General features: G+C 32.4%; 2 protein-coding genes and 1 pseudogene across 3 annotated transcripts; 2 read left to right on the top strand and 1 right to left on the bottom strand.

The window, feature by feature from the left end:
- The first annotated feature begins 7,367 nt into the window (after positions 1–7,367).
- Positions 7,368–10,334, top strand: LOC144562230 (uncharacterized protein At4g15970-like). The gene is made up of 3 exons (XM_078311414.1): positions 7,368–7,761; positions 8,815–9,174; positions 9,625–10,334. The coding sequence occupies exons 1-3, from the start codon at positions 7,441–7,443 to the stop codon at positions 10,108–10,110; spliced, it is 1,167 nt and encodes a 388-aa protein (XP_078167540.1). The 5' UTR covers positions 7,368–7,440; the 3' UTR covers positions 10,111–10,334.
- A 1,985-nt stretch (positions 10,335–12,319) lies between these two features.
- Positions 12,320–14,942, top strand: LOC144561900 (uncharacterized protein At4g15970-like). The gene is made up of 4 exons (XM_078311003.1): positions 12,320–12,496; positions 12,887–12,970; positions 13,395–13,757; positions 14,415–14,942. Exons 1-4 carry the CDS (start codon positions 12,320–12,322, stop codon positions 14,901–14,903), a joined length of 1,113 nt encoding a protein of 370 aa, XP_078167129.1. The 3' UTR covers positions 14,904–14,942.
- Positions 14,943–17,209: 2,267 nt separating this feature from the next.
- Positions 17,210–19,857, bottom strand: LOC144562156 (uncharacterized; annotated as a pseudogene). The gene is made up of 5 exons (XR_013513993.1): positions 19,456–19,857; positions 18,342–19,154; positions 17,810–18,016; positions 17,572–17,735; positions 17,210–17,477 (listed from the first exon to the last, which is right to left on the bottom strand). The product of XR_013513993.1 is annotated as an uncharacterized LOC144562156 (transcript).
- Between the last annotated feature and the right edge of the window lie 264 nt (positions 19,858–20,121).

Raw genomic sequence — 20,121 nt, 5'->3', positions numbered from 1 at the left:
AACGGTTTTACTGTTTTGTGCAGCCACCGTTGGATCAACAATTTTGTAAAATATTTAATAAATAGTAAAAAAATTCAGAAAAATGTAAAATTTGGTCTCCAAGCAGATATTAATATGGAGAATAAGATGAACGGTTCGGATCGATCGTTTGGATTTTGAAAACTCGAATATTGAGCCGTAGCATAGAGGCCACTATGCTATCCATAGCACCCAGCCTAACTCTATATATATATAACTAATGTATTATGTGAAGTCATAACAGCTCTGTCAATATCTGTAATTACCCATTCTACAATGTAGCTTGAACTCGGTCCAGACCAAGTCACATTAGTTGCTTGTCATGGGCCTTTTGCAAAATCTCTGTATTTTCTTTTCTGGTATTACTCTCCAGTACGCTAAAAGGAAATCACAACCACTCCAGGCTAGATGCCAAATGCCAATTAAGGCCATACATGTGCAAGGTTGGCTTTGAACAGTTTAATTAACCAATCTACAGTTTAATTAATCAATCTATCAATTAATTAATTAGCTTGTATATATGGTGCCATGTTTTGATGTGAGAATGCATGTAGTTTATGCGTAATACCTGCCTGGAGATCTCAGTGACTTCGTTTATATAGGCATGAGTATATATGTTATATGTTGCATTTATATATGGTGTAGGGATCTGATTAGGGCTGCATAAAAAATCCGTAGTTCGTGATTCGATTTGAGTTTGATTCGGAAAAAGTTCGTAATTAATTCAATTCGAAATTAGTTCGTTCTGAAACAAATCAAACCAGTTCGGTTCGAATGTTTTTCAAACTCAAACTCAAACTCAAATTGGATATAGTTCGTTCGAAATTGGATTGTGAACTATTTAGATTCGAATCTCAAATAATGCAACTAATGACTTCAACTATCAATCTTTAATAATGCAGGAACCAAACTTATATCAGAGCTCAAAATTGTTAATATAATGGTAACTTATAATAGGAAAATGCTTCACCAGCGTAACAAATTAACAATAAAAATACATTCCATTTGACTAGGTCCATGCCGTGATTTTAATCAATCCATCAGCGTAAAAGGTAAGGGAATTTTGGGCTGGCCCATAATTCATCAGTGTGAATTCGTGAAAGGTAAAAGTAAAAAGAAACCGCGTGAAGAAAACTAACGCATTAACTACCGGTAGCTATAAAAAAAACCCGTGGTTCATGATTCGATTGACTTTAATTCGATTCGAAAAAAAAACCGCAATTAATTTGTTCTGAAACAAATTAAACCAGTTCGATTCGAATCTTATTCAAACTCAAATTCAAACTGGGGTAAGTTTGATTTAGTTCGATTCGTTTGCAGCCCTAGATCTGACAACGAGTAATCAATATCTTACTTTCAGAGAGGATCATACTTTCAAGTTACAAGGATCAAATGTAAACAAAAAATCATAAAAAAATCATAAAAAATAATAATTTTTTTCATTACTTTCATTTTTTATTTAGTACAAAATTTTCACATTTAAATTTATATATGATTCACACTTAAAACAAAAAATCATAAAGAAATTGTATTTATCATAATATTAGTGACACAAAACATAATTTAAATGATGAGACACTCAAAAGTGAAAAGTAACTCCAACGAACAAAACATTCATTTTTTGGCATATCATTTACATCAAACTTGTTACATATATAGTCTAATAGGCACGCATGATCCATTTTACATACTGTCAATAATTTTAATCTTGCATTGATGGTAATTGGTAAGCATTGTAAATTATTTGTTGTAATATCGTTATCACCTTACCCAGTCTTGGCTCTTGAGTAATCCAACGTCTGAGTATAGCCTATAAGCTAGGGTTTTACACGATTTTTTTAATAAAATATATAGTAATAATTAATGATAGAAAAAACCTTTGGCCTTGTCTAGGCTGAAATCAAAAGAATTTGTCGGAAGAACAAAAGGAAATACTTATACTAGGTATATATTTTATATATTATTGCTACTATTAAAGTAGGCAGAAATTTCATGCATACCCTATTAAAACTTCAATGCATATCCGCTACCCTTCAAAAATGTAATATCTTATTTTCCCTTCTAAAACATGAAACACTAATATTTACTCTTTTAAAACTTCAGAACATATTTACTCCTAAATAAATAAATAAATAAATAAATAGATATCATATATATCATTCTAATTAGAGAACAAATCCTATTATATTTAATCTTTTAAAAATATCATTACATATTTACTCTTTTAAAACTTCAAAACATATTTTCTCATGCCAAAATAATAATATCATATTTATCTTTCTAATCAAAGCATAAAGTCTCTTATATTTAAATCTTTTAAAATTACAAAAATATATATTTTTTCCGAACGGGTGTTCCAACAATCGGTTCGGTTGAAACCAAAGTAAAATAAGCAAATCAAACTTTTTTTTAGTTTTTAAAAATCCAACCGAACCAATTGAACGAAAATGGCGAACCGAATAAAAACCAAACCGATTAAATCAAATTAAATTTCGGTTTATTCAATTGAACTGAGTAAAAAAGATTAAAATTTGAAAAAAAAAAAACCAAAATTCAATACACACCAATACATTTGTGATTTCATAGAAATAAATATGAAAATAACATAACATACATTATACAATTCCATACAAAATATGTAGATGTTTTAAAATATTCAAGTGAAAATGGAAGGAAAGAAGCAATAATTGAATCAAACAAAATATAAATTAAACCTAAACCATTGTAATTCGGTCGGTTTGATTTAGCTGGTTTTAAAAAGTTTAATCGATCCATTTAAACCAAAATAATTAGAACAAGTCAACATAACCAATCCATTTAAACTGACAACCGATCTATATATATATATAAACCAAGAGTGACTAATGCGCATTCGTATGCATATGGTCCGATATACATACGGTCCAACTTTGAAATTTTAAAATTCAAAACGTCGATCCGAACCGTTCATCTTGTTCTCCATATTAATATGTGCTTGGAGACCAAATTTTACATTTTTTTGATTTTTTTTACTATTTATTAAGCCACTTTGAAAATTGCTGATCCAACGGTGGCTGCTGATTTTACTGTTTTGTTAAGTCACCGTTGGATCAGCAATTTTCAAAGTGGCTTAATAAATAGTAAAAAAATTCAGAAAAATGTAAAATTTTGTCTCCAAGCACATATTAATATGGAGAACAAGATGAACGGTTCGGATCGACGTTTTGTGTTTTAAAATTTTAAAATTAGACCGTATGCATACGAATGCACATTAGTCACTCTCTATATAAACCAAAGTTTTTTCAGTTAGATTGAAAACTAAACAAATCGAATCATTTGAACACCCACCCTTGTATATCCATAGTCATACTCATAAAATTATATTTTTACCTTGTTATGGATGAAAGATTATCACCCCCATCCCCTCTTGTCATCTCGATCTCCTTCGTTTAGCAATTAATGCTAGCTAGGTGTTGCTAGTCACGAAACGCAAATTAAGTCATAAAACAAACAAACAAAAAATGTATACGCGATAGTTGCAGTTTTGTAATGTTTGCATTCGAGAAATAAAATAAAATTATATATATACATAGAGAGAGAGAGTGACAAATATGTATTCGGTAGCATATGGGCTGAAGTGCGACCGGTTCAAATTTGAAATTTCAAAATCCAAAAAGTCAATCTGAATTGTTAGATGTGATCTCTATATTGAAATGTGTCTGGAGACCAAATTTTACATTTTTCTGATTTTTTTACTATTTATTGAGCCACTTTGAAAATCGTTGATCCAATGGTAGCTTAATATATATATATATATATATATATATATATATATATATATATATATAGGCTGTGGCTAAATTGCTGCTGGCAGCAGTTCTGCCCAGGTGCTGCCGGGGCATTTTTTAGCCGTGTGATGTCCAAACAACAAATCCAAACCGTTAGATGTTTAATCTATAATATAATCTACTTGGAGACCAAATTTTACATTTTTTGGAATTTTTTTACTATTTATTAAGCTGGTTTGAAAACCGCTGATTTCAATGCTGCAGAAAATTACTGAAATCAACGGTTTTCAAACCAGCTTAATAAATAGTAAAAAAATTCCAAAAAATGTAAAATTTGGTCTCCAAGTAGATTATATTATAGATTAAACATCTAACGGTTTGGATTTGTTGTTTGGACATCACACGGCTAAAAAAAGCCCCGGCAGCACCTGGGCAGAACTGCTGCCAGCAGCAATTTAGACAGACCCTATATATATATATATATATATATATATATATATAGAGATGGGCTATGGTGCATTGCAATGCATAGGCCATGGTGTGCATTGGACCATAAATCACCGATTCAAAGTCCAAATGACCGATCCAAACCGTTCATCTTGTTCTCCATATTAATATGTGCTTGGAGACCAAATTTTATATTTTTTGGAATTTTTTTACTATTTATTAAGCCACTTTGAAAATTGCTGATCCAACGGTGACTGTTTGGAACAGTAAAATCAGAAGCCACCGTTGGATCAGCGATTTTCAAAGTGGCTTAATAAATAGTAAAAAAATTCCAAAAAATATAAAATTTGGTCTCCAAGCACATATTAATATGGAGAACAAGATGAACGGTTTGGATCGGTCATTTGGACTTTGAATCGGTGATTTATGATCCAATGCACACCATGGCCTATGCATTGCAATGCACCATAGCCCATCTCTATATATATATTACTTTGTCCAGTATTGTCAGATGAGAGAGAGGATTAATTGGAGGGATTGAGGGGGGGGGGGGATTTTTATTTAGCATGAGGATAAAAAGATAATTAATGAGTATAATTGAAAATATGTAATTTTTGGATTTAAAAAAAAAGTAATATATAAATTATGAATTTTATATACTTATAAAAATAATAAATATTATAGTATAATTTGAAATTCTTATAAAGATAAATACAAAGAGTTTATATATTTTAAAAGTATAAGTATCGTACTTAGGGGTGTAAACGGTTGGATACGGATACGAGATGGATAGTCTCGAATACAGATTGGATATTAAACGGATACAGATACGGATAAGGATTGGATATCGGACGGATACGAATACGGCTATGAATATAATTCGGATAATTAAAAATAAATTACTAATGTATATCATAGTAAAGAATAACATCTAAATACAATTTTTTTATTTATAAATTAGATCTAGTATTTTTCATAATAAGTTTGTTGGTTACAAAATATATATCATATTATCAAAACATTAGTCACTAGTCATGCTATAGTAAGTCTATCATACATTGCAATGCATTGACATTTTTGTATATTGGACTATAAATCACTGGATTCAAAGTCCAAATGACCGATCCAAACCGTTCATCTTGTTCTCCATATTAATATCTGTTTGGAGACCAAATTTTATATTTTTTGGTTTTTTTTACTATTTATTAAGCCAATTTGAAATCGCTGATCCAATGGTGCCTTTTGATTTTACTATTACTGTTGGATCAGTGATTTTTCAAAGTGACTTAATAAATAGTAAAAAACTTCCAAAAAATATAAAATTTGGTCTCCAAACACATATTAATATGGAGAATAAGATGAATGGTTTGAATTGGTCATTTGGACTTTGAATCTGGTGATTTATTGTCCAATGCATAAAAATGTCTATGCATTGCACTGTATGGTAGCCTTACTCTATATATATATATATATATAGAGTATGGCTTGGGTGCTATGGATAGCATAGGGGACTACGGTGCTACGGCTCAATATTCGAGTTTTTAAAATCTTAACGGACGATCCGAACCGTTCATATTGTTCTCCATATTAATATGTGTTTGGAGACCAAATTTTATATTTTTTGAAAATTTTTTACTATTTTTTTAGATAGGTAGAAAATCAAATATCTTAATGGTGCAGAATTTTTTAGATCAAGTGATTTTCTACCTAGCTAAAAAAATAGTAAAATTTTTTCAAAAAATGTAAAATTTGGTCTCCAAACACATATTAATACGGAGAACAAGATGAACGGTTCAGATTGATAGTTAGGATTTTGAAAACTCGAATATTGAGCCGTAGCACGGTCGCCCTCTATGCTATCCATAGCACCCAAGCCTTACTCTATATATATATATATGAGTAGAACTAGGGTGTTCTTAAGCTCACCAAAGTGTTTGGTGAGCTTGATTTCAAAACCCGTCAAATCAGTTTCAAATGACGAATCCGAACCGTTGGAACCCGCCTATTTTACGTGTGATGCATCTACATGTGAAATTTGTAAACTTTCGAATTAGTTTAGTATAAAGTCAATTGGTCAAAATTAGAAGGTTAATAAATTAATTTTAGTGCATTCATTTTTTGAACATTTTTTGACCGCTTGACTTTATACTAAACTAATTCGAAAGTTTACAAATTTCACATGTAGACGCATCACACGTAAAATAGGCGGGTTCCAACGGTTCGGATTCGTCATTTGAAACCGATTTGACGGGTTTTGGAGTCAAGCTCACCAAACACTTTGGTGAGCTTAAGAACACCCTAGTTCTACTCTCTCTCTCTCTCTCTCTATATATATATATATATATACGTTTTAATAAATCATTGGTATGTATATGCAATTTAATAAATTAATTTAAGAACATAAAATACATTTGTTGTGGTTTAGGGGTGTAAACGGTCGGATACAGATAGTTACAGATAATTAAAATTCTTACCTTACCGTATCCTTATCCGTTATAATTGTTCGAATACGGATACAAATTGAATAATTTAAGTAATTTTCCGGATATGGGTCGGACGAAATCAGATAATATCCGATCCATTTACACCCCTAATCTAACTTACAATTTTTAAGAAATTACGTAATTTTATAATTTTTAAAGGGTATACAAGAAATTTCAGAAAAAAAAAAATGCATGCGACTAGTCAATTTTTTTTTTTTTTTTTTTTGGGGTGGGGGGGGGGGGGGGGGATTTTATGTATACCTGGTCCTCAAAAACTTCAAAATTACATATTTTTCTTTTAGAGTTCATAATATCATATTACACTCATTTTACTTTTTATTAAAAAAAAATCGTAGCATGTTTTAGGAAAATGTTAGTTTCCTAATTAGCTGGTGTCTGAAACATGCTACATATATATATATATATATATATATATATTTAGTCAAGAATAAAATAGATATTTTATAAATTTAAAATGAGTTTTAATAGAAACGACGGTAAAATGAATAATTTTGTGAGTTTGTGAAATTTACAAGGTAAATATAATGTTATTAACTTGCAAAGGAGAAAAACGTAATTCAATATATTAGAGGAATATACATGAAAATTTTCCTTTTCTTTATATAACTCTGTCACTCAATAGCACCAACTTGTTTTAGTCAAACTTTGACAAATCCTCTCTTCTTCAAATCTCTCGTCTCTCTCTCTCTCTCTCTAGAGCAGCCATGATGAATTCAAAGAAGGAGAGCATGGGTTCAAACAACCTCCAACAAATAATCTCTTTCCTCCTCGGTGCATCGGTAGCTAGTGTAATTCTCTTCTTCGTTCTCTCGGCAGACCGAGGCGGCAGCTACGTAGAAAAATCATCTTGGTCTCAGGAAACCTCCTCAACAATTGTACAAGTTATTGATTCCAATACAACTGCGCCAAAGGAGCCGAAGGAGAACAAAACAGAATTGAGTACAAATAAATCAGAGAGAAATGAGACAAAGTCTTCTCCACATGAAGTACAGAGAAATGAAACAATACCTTCTGCCAAGAACGAGGTAAACAGAAAAAAATAAATTATTTTGTGGTAATTAGATTTAATATCGGTCAAAACCGCAGACTTAACCCAGTGATGCAAGCCTGTCTCTCTAGCTACGGAGAGATCACTTTCAATTCTCGCGAGAGCCATAATGTATCGGGGTCTTTAATAAAAAAAATATATCAGCCATTTAAAATTTATAATATCAGCTCGATAGGTGCATTTGGGGAAGTTTCGCAAGTTATTAATTATTTTTAATATCATATTTTTTTTTATAATATATAGAGAGATTTATATTTGAACTGGTAAAGGCAGATATGCACTTGCGGGGGAATCCGTATCTCTCAGGTACCTGAGGTGCAAGTTATAGATCCAAACCGTTAATTCAATGTGATACGAATCTCACACAACCCCTAAGTCTTAATTGTATCCGGATTGAATTTGGGCTAGTTGGAATTAATCTTAGCCGTTAGTTATTTTTAATTTTATACTGGGACAGTGACACGGACTCCGGGGTAGGTATTGAATAGGCCAAATTATAATTTTCTCTAAAATTTGTACGGTCGGCGTTGATAAAGTCTTCGTTTCGTCACATATTACTAGTTTTCTCCTAGTAAGGTAAATTTCACAGATGACCATAAAGTGTCATGAATTTACATTATGGTCCTTTATAAGAGTTATTTTTTGTCAATGTACTTCCTATGTATAATATTTCGAATCTTTCATCCGTAATGCCTAATTTTTAATTAAAAAAAAAAATTTATAAAAAATTCTCCGACCTTTGGTGCAGGAGCATTAAAACAATGTCCTTTTGTCATATCATATATCCTAGAAAAAATTATCTCATAATTCCACGTTATAATTTAATACAAACAACAACTTAATTAGGCTTGCTTGTTTAATCTCCAAGTACATTTTAATGTGGATATCATGTTGAGCAGTTTAGATCGTTTACTTGAACTTTCAAATTGGAGATAAAAATGTGGGATATGATTGGAGATAAATATTTGACAACCATTGTCAAGGTTTTTTAAAAAGAAAAACACTGTTAATTCTGCAAGTTCTTTTACAGTCGGAATATTCTGACAATCTCGAAGAACTACTGAAAAAAGCTGCAACCAAAGAAAAGAACATCATAATGACGTCAGTGAACGAGGCATGGGCCGCACCAAACTCCCTTCTCGACCTATTTTTGGAGAGCTTTCGCAGCGGCGAAAACATCGACCATTTTTTGGACAACTTAATCATCATCACATTGGATCCGAAGGCATTCGAGAGGTGCACGACACTGCACCCGTTGTGTTATTTGCTCAGAGGAGCTAATTTCGCCGGAGAGAAAGTTTACATGACAAACGACTACTTCGACTTGGTCTGGACCAAGGTCAAGCTGCAGCAGAGAATTCTTGAGCTTGGTTACAACTTTCTTTTCACGGTATGTACATGCTTAATTAGTTAGGTTTATTGATATTTTACATTATCAGTTCTCTTGTTTCTCATTTTTTGATCTTTTGAAACAGTTGATGAATACATATAACAAACTGGTTCATTTTCAGTATATTATTGAAGAAATTGTCGGTTCTCATTTTTTCTTTTCACTAGTCATTATTTGTACTGGGCCTAATTATGAAACCTGCAAACATAAAGTGCTAATTTGCATTACATATTCCTTAATATAGGCTTATGCATACAAAACCTCCAATTGTAATGCACCCTCTCTTTTTTCCACCAATTTATCTTTGCACCAAAGCACACATATACAAATTAAGAACTTAATCCATGAAGTATACACAGAGAAAATATGTATAGAAAGTTCTGAAACATGCTTCCAACAATTATATATTTTCTGGAACTAACAATTTCTTCTACCAATTAATTGCCACAGGATGTAGACATAATGTGGTTCAGAAATCCCTTCGAGCGGTTTGCTCCCGATGCCGACATGTCCACATCTTGCGATTTCTTTTTTGGCGACGAAAACAGCCCCTGGAATTTTCCAAACACAGGATTTCTCTATGTGAAATCAAGTCAGAAAAACATAGAATTGTTCAAACACTGGCATGAGTCGCGGGATAAATATCCGCCAAATCATGAGCAGTGGGTTTTCAACCAAATCAAGTTCGACGTAGTTCATAGCATGCAACTCAAGATACAGTTCCTCACTACAACATATAACATGGGGTTTTGCAACAGCACGAAAGATTTCAACAAACTCTACACGATGCATGCGAACTGCTGTGTCGGTATAGGAGCTAAGTTGCATGATTTGAGAAGCCTTCTGGTTGACTGGAACAGGTACAAAAGTTTAACTGAGGAGGAGAGAAAGAAGGGCCCGGTATCTTGGAGAGTTCCCGGTATATGTATGCATTAAGATAACAATTTTGAGGTATCTGATCTGGTACATAAGTTAGAATTATTATATACTTCTTATGCAAAATAATAGTTGGGATTAATTTCTATTGGTTTATTTATTGTTTTAGAGTGAATATTATTTGTTTATAGGGTGGTTTTATTATTTTATAGGAGGTACTTCAATGATTATGTATTCATGATTTTTATTTTAAGTGTATACAAGTGGGGTATTTGCGAGATAGATTTTGACTTTAGCATATGCCGCATGCAGCGGCTGCCACACATTAAAAAAAGAGAATAAAAAAGAATTTATAAATGCAGTATGGAAGGTTCTTGGCACATGATATCGATCCCACATGTCTACCAAATCTCATTTGCTATCAGTAAGGTATTGATTAAGGCCTGTATATATATTTTTTTTTCCCCTTTTCTGATTGTGCAGTTTAAGAATGTCTAAAGAAAAAAAAAAAAATGTCTAAAGAAAGGGATCCTACTGTTTTGCAATAGAATAAAAGAAGGCCCAAAATTCAACGATATGCCGAAAACTGGCCTTCGGCTGCAGATGAGAAGTCAAGCCGGCTTTTAATCTAGATGAACCTTTAAATTTGTATCTTGTTGTGTTTTATCACGTTGTAATTTAAATTAGGTGATGTATCATGTCCCGATTAGGTAAGATTTTTTTATGTATATCTTATGTCGAGACTAATATTTTGAAAAACGACCATGATATGTAAATATAATTTAGTCACAACGTCATCAAACATAATATAACTAATCATGTTTATTTTTAATTTAAGCTTGTTCAAGGAAGAAAAACATCAGAAAAAGAATGTAAAAATATAATGTTAAACGTGATCACGTGGTGTGTTGTATTTAGAGTCAAAGTCAGACTTTCAAGTTATGAAAGTCATCATATAATTTTTTTTGTTGCGAATGAAAATCATTTTACACTGCTTGTTATATTTTACTATAAATTATATAAATAAAATAAAAAATATGAGTCAATTAATTGACCTCCATTTTTATACTATACCTCTGTCCACCTGATTGATTAGATTTTAGTGCATTCATTTTTTTAGTATAAAGTCAAACGGTCAAAATTAGAAGGTTTATAAATAAATTTTAGTGCATTCATTTTTTTAATATTTTTTACCACTTGACTTTATACAAAATTAATTCGAGATTCTAAAAACTTTACATGTAAATTCATCACTTGTGAAGTAAATCGGTTTCAATGATTTGGATTTATTGTTTAAAACTAATTTAAAAGATTTTGGAGTTAAGCTCACCAAATACCTTGATAAGCTTAAGAGCACCCTAGTTCTACTCCTATATGATTATCAATACTATTGATGAGCATAAGATCAAATTTGGTCTGATTTTATATCGGACCACTCTCTTTTGTGATGGTTTTTTAATATTTTGCATCTAGTTAGTGTTATTTTTTTAGGAATTTTTTTTTGAGGAAATCTATTTAGTACTATTGAACAAAATTGTCACCATTTTCCCTTGTTTGTTTATTTGTTTCAAATTTATTGAATTATGTATGTTTAGTAGTTGGCTCTAATTATTCATCATTTCTGCCATAAAATAACTAAGTGAAATTCAAATGTCTCTAAATTTTTGTCTCCGTCATATTTTTACTGTTGAAATCCTTAATTTACAACAAACATTTAAATTCAAATAACAAATAAAATATCTACATGTGAACATATTACTTCGATTGGGTTTCATTTCTAGCCTACCGAACTGTTTGGGACTAAAGACTTGCTTGTTGTTGTTGTAAAAAAAAAAAAAAAAAAAAAAAACTAAGGTATAGAAAAATGTCAGTCATATTTGAACCTCCACACAGTTAATTCCATGCTTAAATTAATATGTACAATTGAATGAAATCAAGTTTTTTCAGAAATGTTAAAGCAATTAAAAAATGTTTCATCAGTGGCATTAAAATTAAATTGTGAAGTGTCACGAGAATGTTTTTTTTTTTTGGTATTTTACTGGCCTTCTTCCTCTATGCATGTAGCAAGGCGATATAAATGACTCTGCGTTGATAATAGGCATGATACCTTAATAGTTTACTCTTATAAAACATGAAACCGCTATTATTACATCAATGAATCTTGCCTCTTTTTACTTGAGATTTGATGTACCTACTCACAGGATAAATATGCATGTGATTCTCTCATACGACACGAAATGCTTCTCTTTCTCTATAGCAGATGCATGAAATGGCAACTGGCATGAGAAAACTACTGTGTTTTGCAGTGGAGGGGGCAATTTGTATTGCTATTGTGTTGCTTTACCTCTCAATGAACCAAGGAAAGAGGCCATTAGAGTTGTTTTCTTGTGCAAGTAACAATGACAAATCGGTTCAAATGTCCAACAAAATGGCGAACGATACATCGGTTAGCTCGTTTTTTCTGTGGCATTTTGTATACTGCTCTCATGTAGAGAGTTGTTCTAATGAGCAACCGTTTCCTTTTTCTTTTTCTTTTATAGTTTTGTTATAATTAATTTCGGTACATTGTGCTGTTTTTTCTTTTCTTTTTTGAGATGTGTGAAATAGACACTGGTAATATATGCTTTTCAAAGTTCTTCTATCACAATTACATTTCTTTGATACTTTGTTTTCTTTTTCCGAGATAGAAGTTGAAACACTAAATCAAATAAAAAAAATGAAATCATGCAAATGTTTGTTCGCATTTTTTTATTTATTTATTTATTTATTATTATTTTTTTTATGATGTCTCAACTTAATTTACAAATTGATGTATTGACTACTAATGTTACCACAGACTACAAAATTTGGGGTCACAAACCCAGCCAAGGAGGTTTCACCTAATAAGCTTAATGGTACCATACCAGAGCAACAAAAAAAGGTTAATTATAATTTGCATTTTGCTCTCTTTTTTTGCGGAATTTCCATATAGATCCAGATTTTCTTGACACCAAATTCCCAAAAAGTAATTACTTGAAGTAGATAGACTCAACGAAAACTACTTGAATAGGTGCCCTTGAAACATTTGCACAGGTGCCCTTGTGTTTATAGTAAATTTTGGTGTACGATGTAGCAATGTAAATGCCAGACGTTTCCCATGTTCTACAACCAGGGAATTTTATTTTTTCTTTGTATAAGAGAATACTTTGGTAGGAACCAAGAAGTTTGGAAGAGTAATGCATTTCTGAAAATAATTGCAAATGGCAACCCAAAAGTTCGTAAGCATACAACATGAGAAACAGGAAGATATGCATTTATATATATTTTTTCAATTAATGCTTATCCATATATATCTATACCTGCAGACTCCATTTGAAGACATACTTCCTTTATTACAAAAGGCAGCTACCGATGACAGAACCGTCATAATAACATCCGTCAACGAAGCATGGTCGGCACCAAATTCTCTGCTCGATTTGTTCCTCGAAAGCTTTCGCATCGGCAAGAACATAGAGCACCTCTTAAGACATCTTATAATAGTCGCACTAGATCCAAAAGCATTTGAAAGGTGCAAAACCATACACAATCAATGCTATCAGCTTAAAGTAGATGGTGTCGATTTTGCAACTGAGAAAGTGTTCATGACCAAAGATTACTTTGAGTTGGTCTGGGAGAAGCTCAATCTACAACAGCAGATACTCGAGTTTGGTTACAACTTCCTATTCACTGTAAGCTGAGGTTTCTATATCTCCAGTCAATTGCAATTGCAATTGTTAATTACTTATTAATTATTATTTATTTCCAAATAGTATGGTAATTAATTTGAAGCTGGATGAAAATTGTTGTAATCTGATAGAATTAGCCTATTCTGGGAACTTTATATACTACAACATATATGGAACTAACTTATTATACACCATTAATATTTAAAAAAAAAATATTTATTTACTTGTATATGCATCCCTGTAAAGCTTGCCACTGTAAATTCTCTTGTTAATATTTCTATATGAGCCTTCTAAGACTTGTAACTAATATTTTCTGAAAATTACCAAAAGAAATTAACTTGGGGTAAAGATTTTAACAGAGCAGTCTTGACTTCATGCAGCGCATGGACTATAGAATAAAACACATATGGTATGCATTGCATGAAGCCAAAACTGGTCTGTTAAAATCTTTACCCGAAACTTGGGTAATTTTTCTATGATCTATCTTCCACATAATCTTATACCGGATTTTTAAATCTTGCTTTTGAAGAAGATCACAGCTCAGAAGATTAATGAATGCAAAAAAATGAGTACCATGGTTTTTCAGTATGTTTTGACATATAATTGTTCTGTAATTAGTCTTTTAGTATATAAGTCTAAATAACTTGCAATTTCTGACAGGACGTCGATATATTGTGGTTCCGGAATCCCTTCAAACAAATGACCATATACGCCGACATAACAACCTCGTGTGATGTCTTTGATGGAAACCCAGACAGCTTGAGAAATTCTCCCAATACCGGTTTTTTCTATGTGAAATCTACCAAAAGAACTGTTGAGATGCTCAGGTACTGGCGAGAAGCCAGGAACAGATTTCCTCCAAACCATGAGCAATATGTTTTCAACATAATCAAGCAGGAACTGGCTTCAAATCTTAAAGTGAAGATACAATTTCTCGACACGTTTTACTTTGGTGGATTCTGTAATCACGGTAATGATTTCAACAAGATCCGCACAATGCATGCAAACTGTTGCATACATCTTGATAATAAGCTTCATAATCTGAGATATGTGGCCGCGGTCTGGAAGAATTATACCTCTATTCCTGTAAAAGATAAGAAAAGGAGAAAAAGATTTACATGGCAAGCTCCTGGCAGATGCCTTTACTGAGAAGTTGCATGTGCATTAAATGTGTGCCGAAAAGAGAAAATATACACCAGCAAGTTGCAATTAGAAAGAACTTGAAAGGTTCATTAAGATACGAAATTCTGTTGATGCTTTTTATTGATTGTTGTAATTCTCAATTTATGTTACATATTTTTAATTGAGTTAGGCTGGGGTGCTATGGATAGCATAGTGGCCTCTATGCTACGGCTCAATATTCGAGTTTTCAAAATCCAAACGGTCGATCCGAACCGTTCATCTTATTCTCCATATTAATATCTGCTTGGAGACCAAATTTTATAATTTTCTGAATTTTTTTACTATTTATTAAGCCACTTTGAAAATCGCTAATCCAACGGTTTTACTGTTTTGTGCAGCCACCGTTGGATCAATAATTTTGTAAAATACTTAATAAATAGTAAAAAAATTCAGAAAAATGTAAAATTTGGTCTCCAAGCAGATATTAATATGGAGAATAAGATGAACGGTTCGGATCGACCGTTTGGATTTTGAAAACTCGAATATTGAGCCGTAGCATAGAGGCCACTATGCTATCCATAGCACCCCAGCCTAACTCTTTTTAATTTATAAATTTATACTTCTCAGAATGATGTAAAATTATGTTATTTTTCTAAAGATCTAATTCAAATAAAAAAACTGTAATAAATAATAATATCTTCTGTTCTGCCACCTGAAATATATAACCAGTATTAAAATTGCAGAAATTTTTTATTTATAAAAATTAATATGAAATAATATAGGGTATTAGAATGAGTACAGTGGTATTTAGATGGCATAGGAGCCGAAAAGAATGGAGACGAATTTTTTTTTTGGGATCCAATATATAGCACTGTATTCATTCCCTTGTCTGTTTTCCGAATTCTCTGTGGTCTAGGCTAGACGTTGCAACGTCTGTGTTGTTTGGTTGATTCAACGTCTCTGTTTTTATTTTTAGATCAGAAAAAGAAAGAAAGAAGTTTTTTATTTTTAGATAGTAGAAAAAAATAGATGCCTGATTCTGGTATTAACTCACAATTCCCAGAATATAGTGGCAACATGTTAAGGATAATACAAATTCTACCAATCTTGATTTGTTTTCTTCTATCCCCTTTTTAAAATTCTTAAGATTTTGTATAAAGCAAAGCTTGTATCAAAAATATAAATTGAAGGATCATTAGGATATATAAACTGACTGTGGAATTGGATGTATAAGATAGATATAGGCATATAGCGACCTTATCATATAGTTGCATTTTTCTACCAGAAAACTATCAAGAAGTTTGTGAAATCTTTAATTTTGGATCGGGTAATTAGCTGAATTTTCCTTATCTTGACTCTTTCTGGTAGTTTTTTTTTTTATCGCACAGAGTAGGCTCGCTGACGTGAACTCTAAAAATTAAGTTTTAATTTCACCAACAGAGCGTCTGTCAAATTAAGATTAACTTAATTAACATCTGTCGTTAACTTAACAGCTGTCGTTAATAGATTAACTTAATTTCATAACTAACAGCTGTCGTAATTTCTATAATAGATACCAATTCTGTCACCTGTGCAGTTCCCTCTGAAATCGCTTAATTTATATCAATTTGTGATTGATTTCTTGAACTATAATCTAATATAATTATAGCTAGATTTAGAGATAGGATATACAAAACATTTTTTTTTTTCGAAAATATTGGCAGTAACTGCCAATAGTTGGAATATATTAAAAACAATATGGAGCTGTCCATACAACATCACGTAGGTGGCCTAATCTCCTATGTCTACAATGTTGGAGAATCAAACAATTACGTCTTATTTATAGATCAAACAATTACATCTCATCTAAGGGTCAAACACTTACACCTCGGAGAAGGAGAAACAGTTCTCCACCTTAATCTAAGGACCGTCCTATGCTAAAGAGATTCAAAACATAAATTATAAGTGCGGAACATAATACCTAATTCCAATGTTATCAGAACCGGACCGAACATCGAACAGCTAAAGCTCCGGTTCAATGGTTTACTGGTCGGACCGGTGGTTCAACCGGTTTAATTACTGGTTTTTTTTAAATACACATAACTCATTATCTGAGTGCCAAACTGATTATATGCTTTTACATCTTCTAACAATAAATAATGAAAACATATATGGTTAAATAAAACATGCAATTCTAATAAGCTCTAACAAAAAAAATGTCAATAGAAAGAAAATAGAAGCCCAACAACATAATAGAAGTTCAATATTCTGATTATCTGATATAGCTGACAGTTGACATATAATATGTCGCTAGCCTCACAAGTTTGAAGTAGCCTTATAACACAAAATAAAAGTTTAATATTTCTAAGAAAATTAACCAACAACAAATTTAAAATGCTAAAATCTAGATCTGCATTGTAAATAACTAAGTAAAATGCCACTCAGTAATTGAAGCACCCTGATACATATCATTGTTAGGATCTGCATGTCCTAGGTCCTCTTCTATGGTTTCTCTAGTCTCGACACTTTGAGTTCCTTGCTCTTGGACTCTTTCTGTGTTGTTTATGCACGGATCTTCAATCTCATCATCAGAATCAAATTCATCCAGATTCAAAATTTCATCTACAAAATGAGAAGTGCAAGTAATAATGAAGTAAGATTTTAAAAATAACTTACATTGAAGTTCATAATTCAAACTGGGTCATGAAAATTTTACCATTGTTTTTATTAGTTTGTATCCTGAGTCCTGCCATTTGTTTGCGAAATTCCTCAATTTCATCAGCCGTCAACAATGGCGGATCATCCTCCAAAATCCACTTGCCATTATCAGCAAAATCTTCAAAGCTAATAGGATCATAATTTTTCCCACAAAATGATATCCTACAATTCAATAACTTCTATTTAATTTCTTGTTTAAAAATTTAATTTAATTTCATTTGTAATATCTTTCATACCTTTGATGCAATCTCAAGTTGTATCGAACATATACAAGATCATTCAATCTTTGGTGCTCCATTCTATTCCTGTTTTTTTTTAATGAATGAACTCAAACACACTCCAATTTCTCTCGCATTCGGATGAACTACAAGTTTGACCCAAGATGCGCACTGCTAACTTTTGTAAATTAGGTGTGCTGCTACCATATGTTATCCATCATTCATCTACAAAAATAATGACACATGTGCAGTTTGTGAATAAGACATGTATCGAATCACAAATGCAAACCCAGTCAAATAACTATAATATTAAACTCCTTATACAGTCACAAGATACAATAAATATATAGAGCACAAATGCATCAGTGCATAATTTAAGGGGCAAATGAAATACTACATACAAGATTTGTACATACACAAAAAATTTAAGGGGCAACAGCAAAATTGAAACTTCACTGGAACAACATACACACAAGCTAGTGAAATATTCATGAGGCAACTAATCTCTAACAAATAACTTAATGTATTAATCCAAATACTAATAAATTACCTGGAGGCATCACTAAACGACTGCGAATGGCAGTACTCCTTCCAAAATCATCATCCGCATTTCGAAACAACCTCAACTCACTTGTCAGATTGGTTTGCAATCCTAATTTTCCATAAGCGAACCTTTCTATCACATCATGCACGCCAGAGATGGTTGCTCGATGTTTTGAAATTTCAGTAATATCATACTGATAAGATGGATTAAACCAATATCCTGCTGCATAAAGGTTCTTGCTGAGTTGATTATCCCAACGTTTATCAATTATTGCTAGAAACGGTTGCGCCACTGTTTTCTTCCTTTGGAACCTGCGGACAATTTCTTCCTTGGCAGCATGAATAGCACCATACAGGCAACCCACTGCAGGCCTCTCATCACCATCCACAATTCGAAGGACACGAACTAGTGGTTCTGTTATTTGGCAAATTGTTGCACAATTTTTCCAAAACCCTTGATCTAGAACATTTTCTTTGAATTTCTTACCCTTTTTATCTTTTGCATATGCTGATGTTGTCCACTCGTTAGATGTCACCATGGCACGCAATGCATCCTTTTGCGCAAAGATGCTTTGTAGAGTAATGAAATTAGTTGCAAAACGGGTTGGTGCTGGTCGGAGTATTTCTCTTCCTTTAGTGAACTGTCTCATCAAATGCAAAGGATAGCAGTGATTGTAAATATACTTCGTTATACTCGATGCTTTATCAACTACTACTCCAACTTCAACCAATTTTCCCATATCCGTGAGCATTAAATTTATGCAATGGGCAGCACAAGGTGACCAATAAAGGGTAGGAAATTCTCGTTCGAGGAGTTTACCTACAAATAATGCAAAAAAAAAAAAAAATTCAGTCAAAGAGTGAGATAGGTCTGTTTGATCTTATAAGAAGGCATGTGAGAAGGATTTAAAGGTGATAAAAAAAAATAGTGCATATGCACCTTATAGTAACCAGGGTACACAACTTTTGTACCAGTAACTATGAGGTCAATTTACTATCTAAGTTATTTTACAAGTTTTTTTATCTAGAGCTGAGAGAAAACAGACCAACAATATATGGTCAGAATTAAAACCATTGACCATAATTTATAAAATAAATAAAAGAATATACAAGCAATTTACCTGCAACGACATAATTGCTTGCATTATCAGTCACTATGTGCACTACATTTTCAGGACCAACAAATTGCACAATGCCTTTGAATAGCTTGAACAACATTTCTGCAGTTTTGGATACTTCTGTTGCGTCAATGGACTTCAAGAACACTGTTCCCTTCGGACACTGCACTAAAAAGTTTATCAATGTTCTTCTCCTTTGATCAGTCCAACCGTCAGCCATTATTGTGCAACCAGTCTCCCTCCACACACTACGGAAACCCTCAACAAATTTTTGCACTTTTTCAATGTTTTTTTCAAGCAAATAACCACGGAGATCATGAAAATTCGGACCTCGATAGCCAGGCCCAAAACTAGCAATTGCATCTAACATAGGTTGATAATACTTGGAGTTAGAAGCATTGAAAGGAACCCCGGCATCAACCATCCACTCAGAAACTCTCAAGTCAACCTTCTCTTTGACTTCTTTTGTTTGCAAAACGCTCTTAAGAGATGGTTGAGCACTCGATGTGGTACGAGGCATGAAGTACTCACCAACACCAAGTTTTGCTTTTCTTGTCACAACTTCTGACCTCTTTTGGCTAGGATTTAGTTGCCCTACGTTGAAAGCAATATGTTTTCCCTTGGGTCTAGAACTAGAAGGGGCTGACGAATTGCCAATTTCTTCTTCGT

This window comes from Carex rostrata, chromosome 11 (assembly GCF_964058835.1).
Source record: "Carex rostrata chromosome 11, lpCarRost1.2, whole genome shotgun sequence".
NCBI lineage: Eukaryota > Viridiplantae > Streptophyta > Magnoliopsida > Poales > Cyperaceae > Carex > Carex rostrata.
Note: the sequence above shows the minus strand (reverse complement) of the source record. Positions and strands in the feature narration are given on the sequence as shown.

Bases quoted from the DNA above. Each gene is read 5' to 3' on its own strand.
- LOC144562230 (XM_078311414.1), top strand. From the start codon at position 7,441: ATGATGAATTCAAAGAAGGAGAGCATGGGTTCAAACAACCTCCAACAA. The intron at 7,762-8,814 runs GTAAACAGAAAA...GTTCTTTTACAG, and splicing joins TACCTTCTGCCAAGAACGAG to TCGGAATATTCTGACAATCT. The intron at 9,175-9,624 runs GTATGTACATGC...TAATTGCCACAG, and splicing joins GTTACAACTTTCTTTTCACG to GATGTAGACATAATGTGGTT.
- LOC144561900 (XM_078311003.1), top strand. From the start codon at position 12,320: ATGGCAACTGGCATGAGAAAACTACTGTGTTTTGCAGTGGAGGGGGCA. The intron at 12,971-13,394 runs GTTAATTATAAT...CTATACCTGCAG, and splicing joins TACCAGAGCAACAAAAAAAG to ACTCCATTTGAAGACATACT. The intron at 13,758-14,414 runs GTAAGCTGAGGT...AATTTCTGACAG, and splicing joins GTTACAACTTCCTATTCACT to GACGTCGATATATTGTGGTT.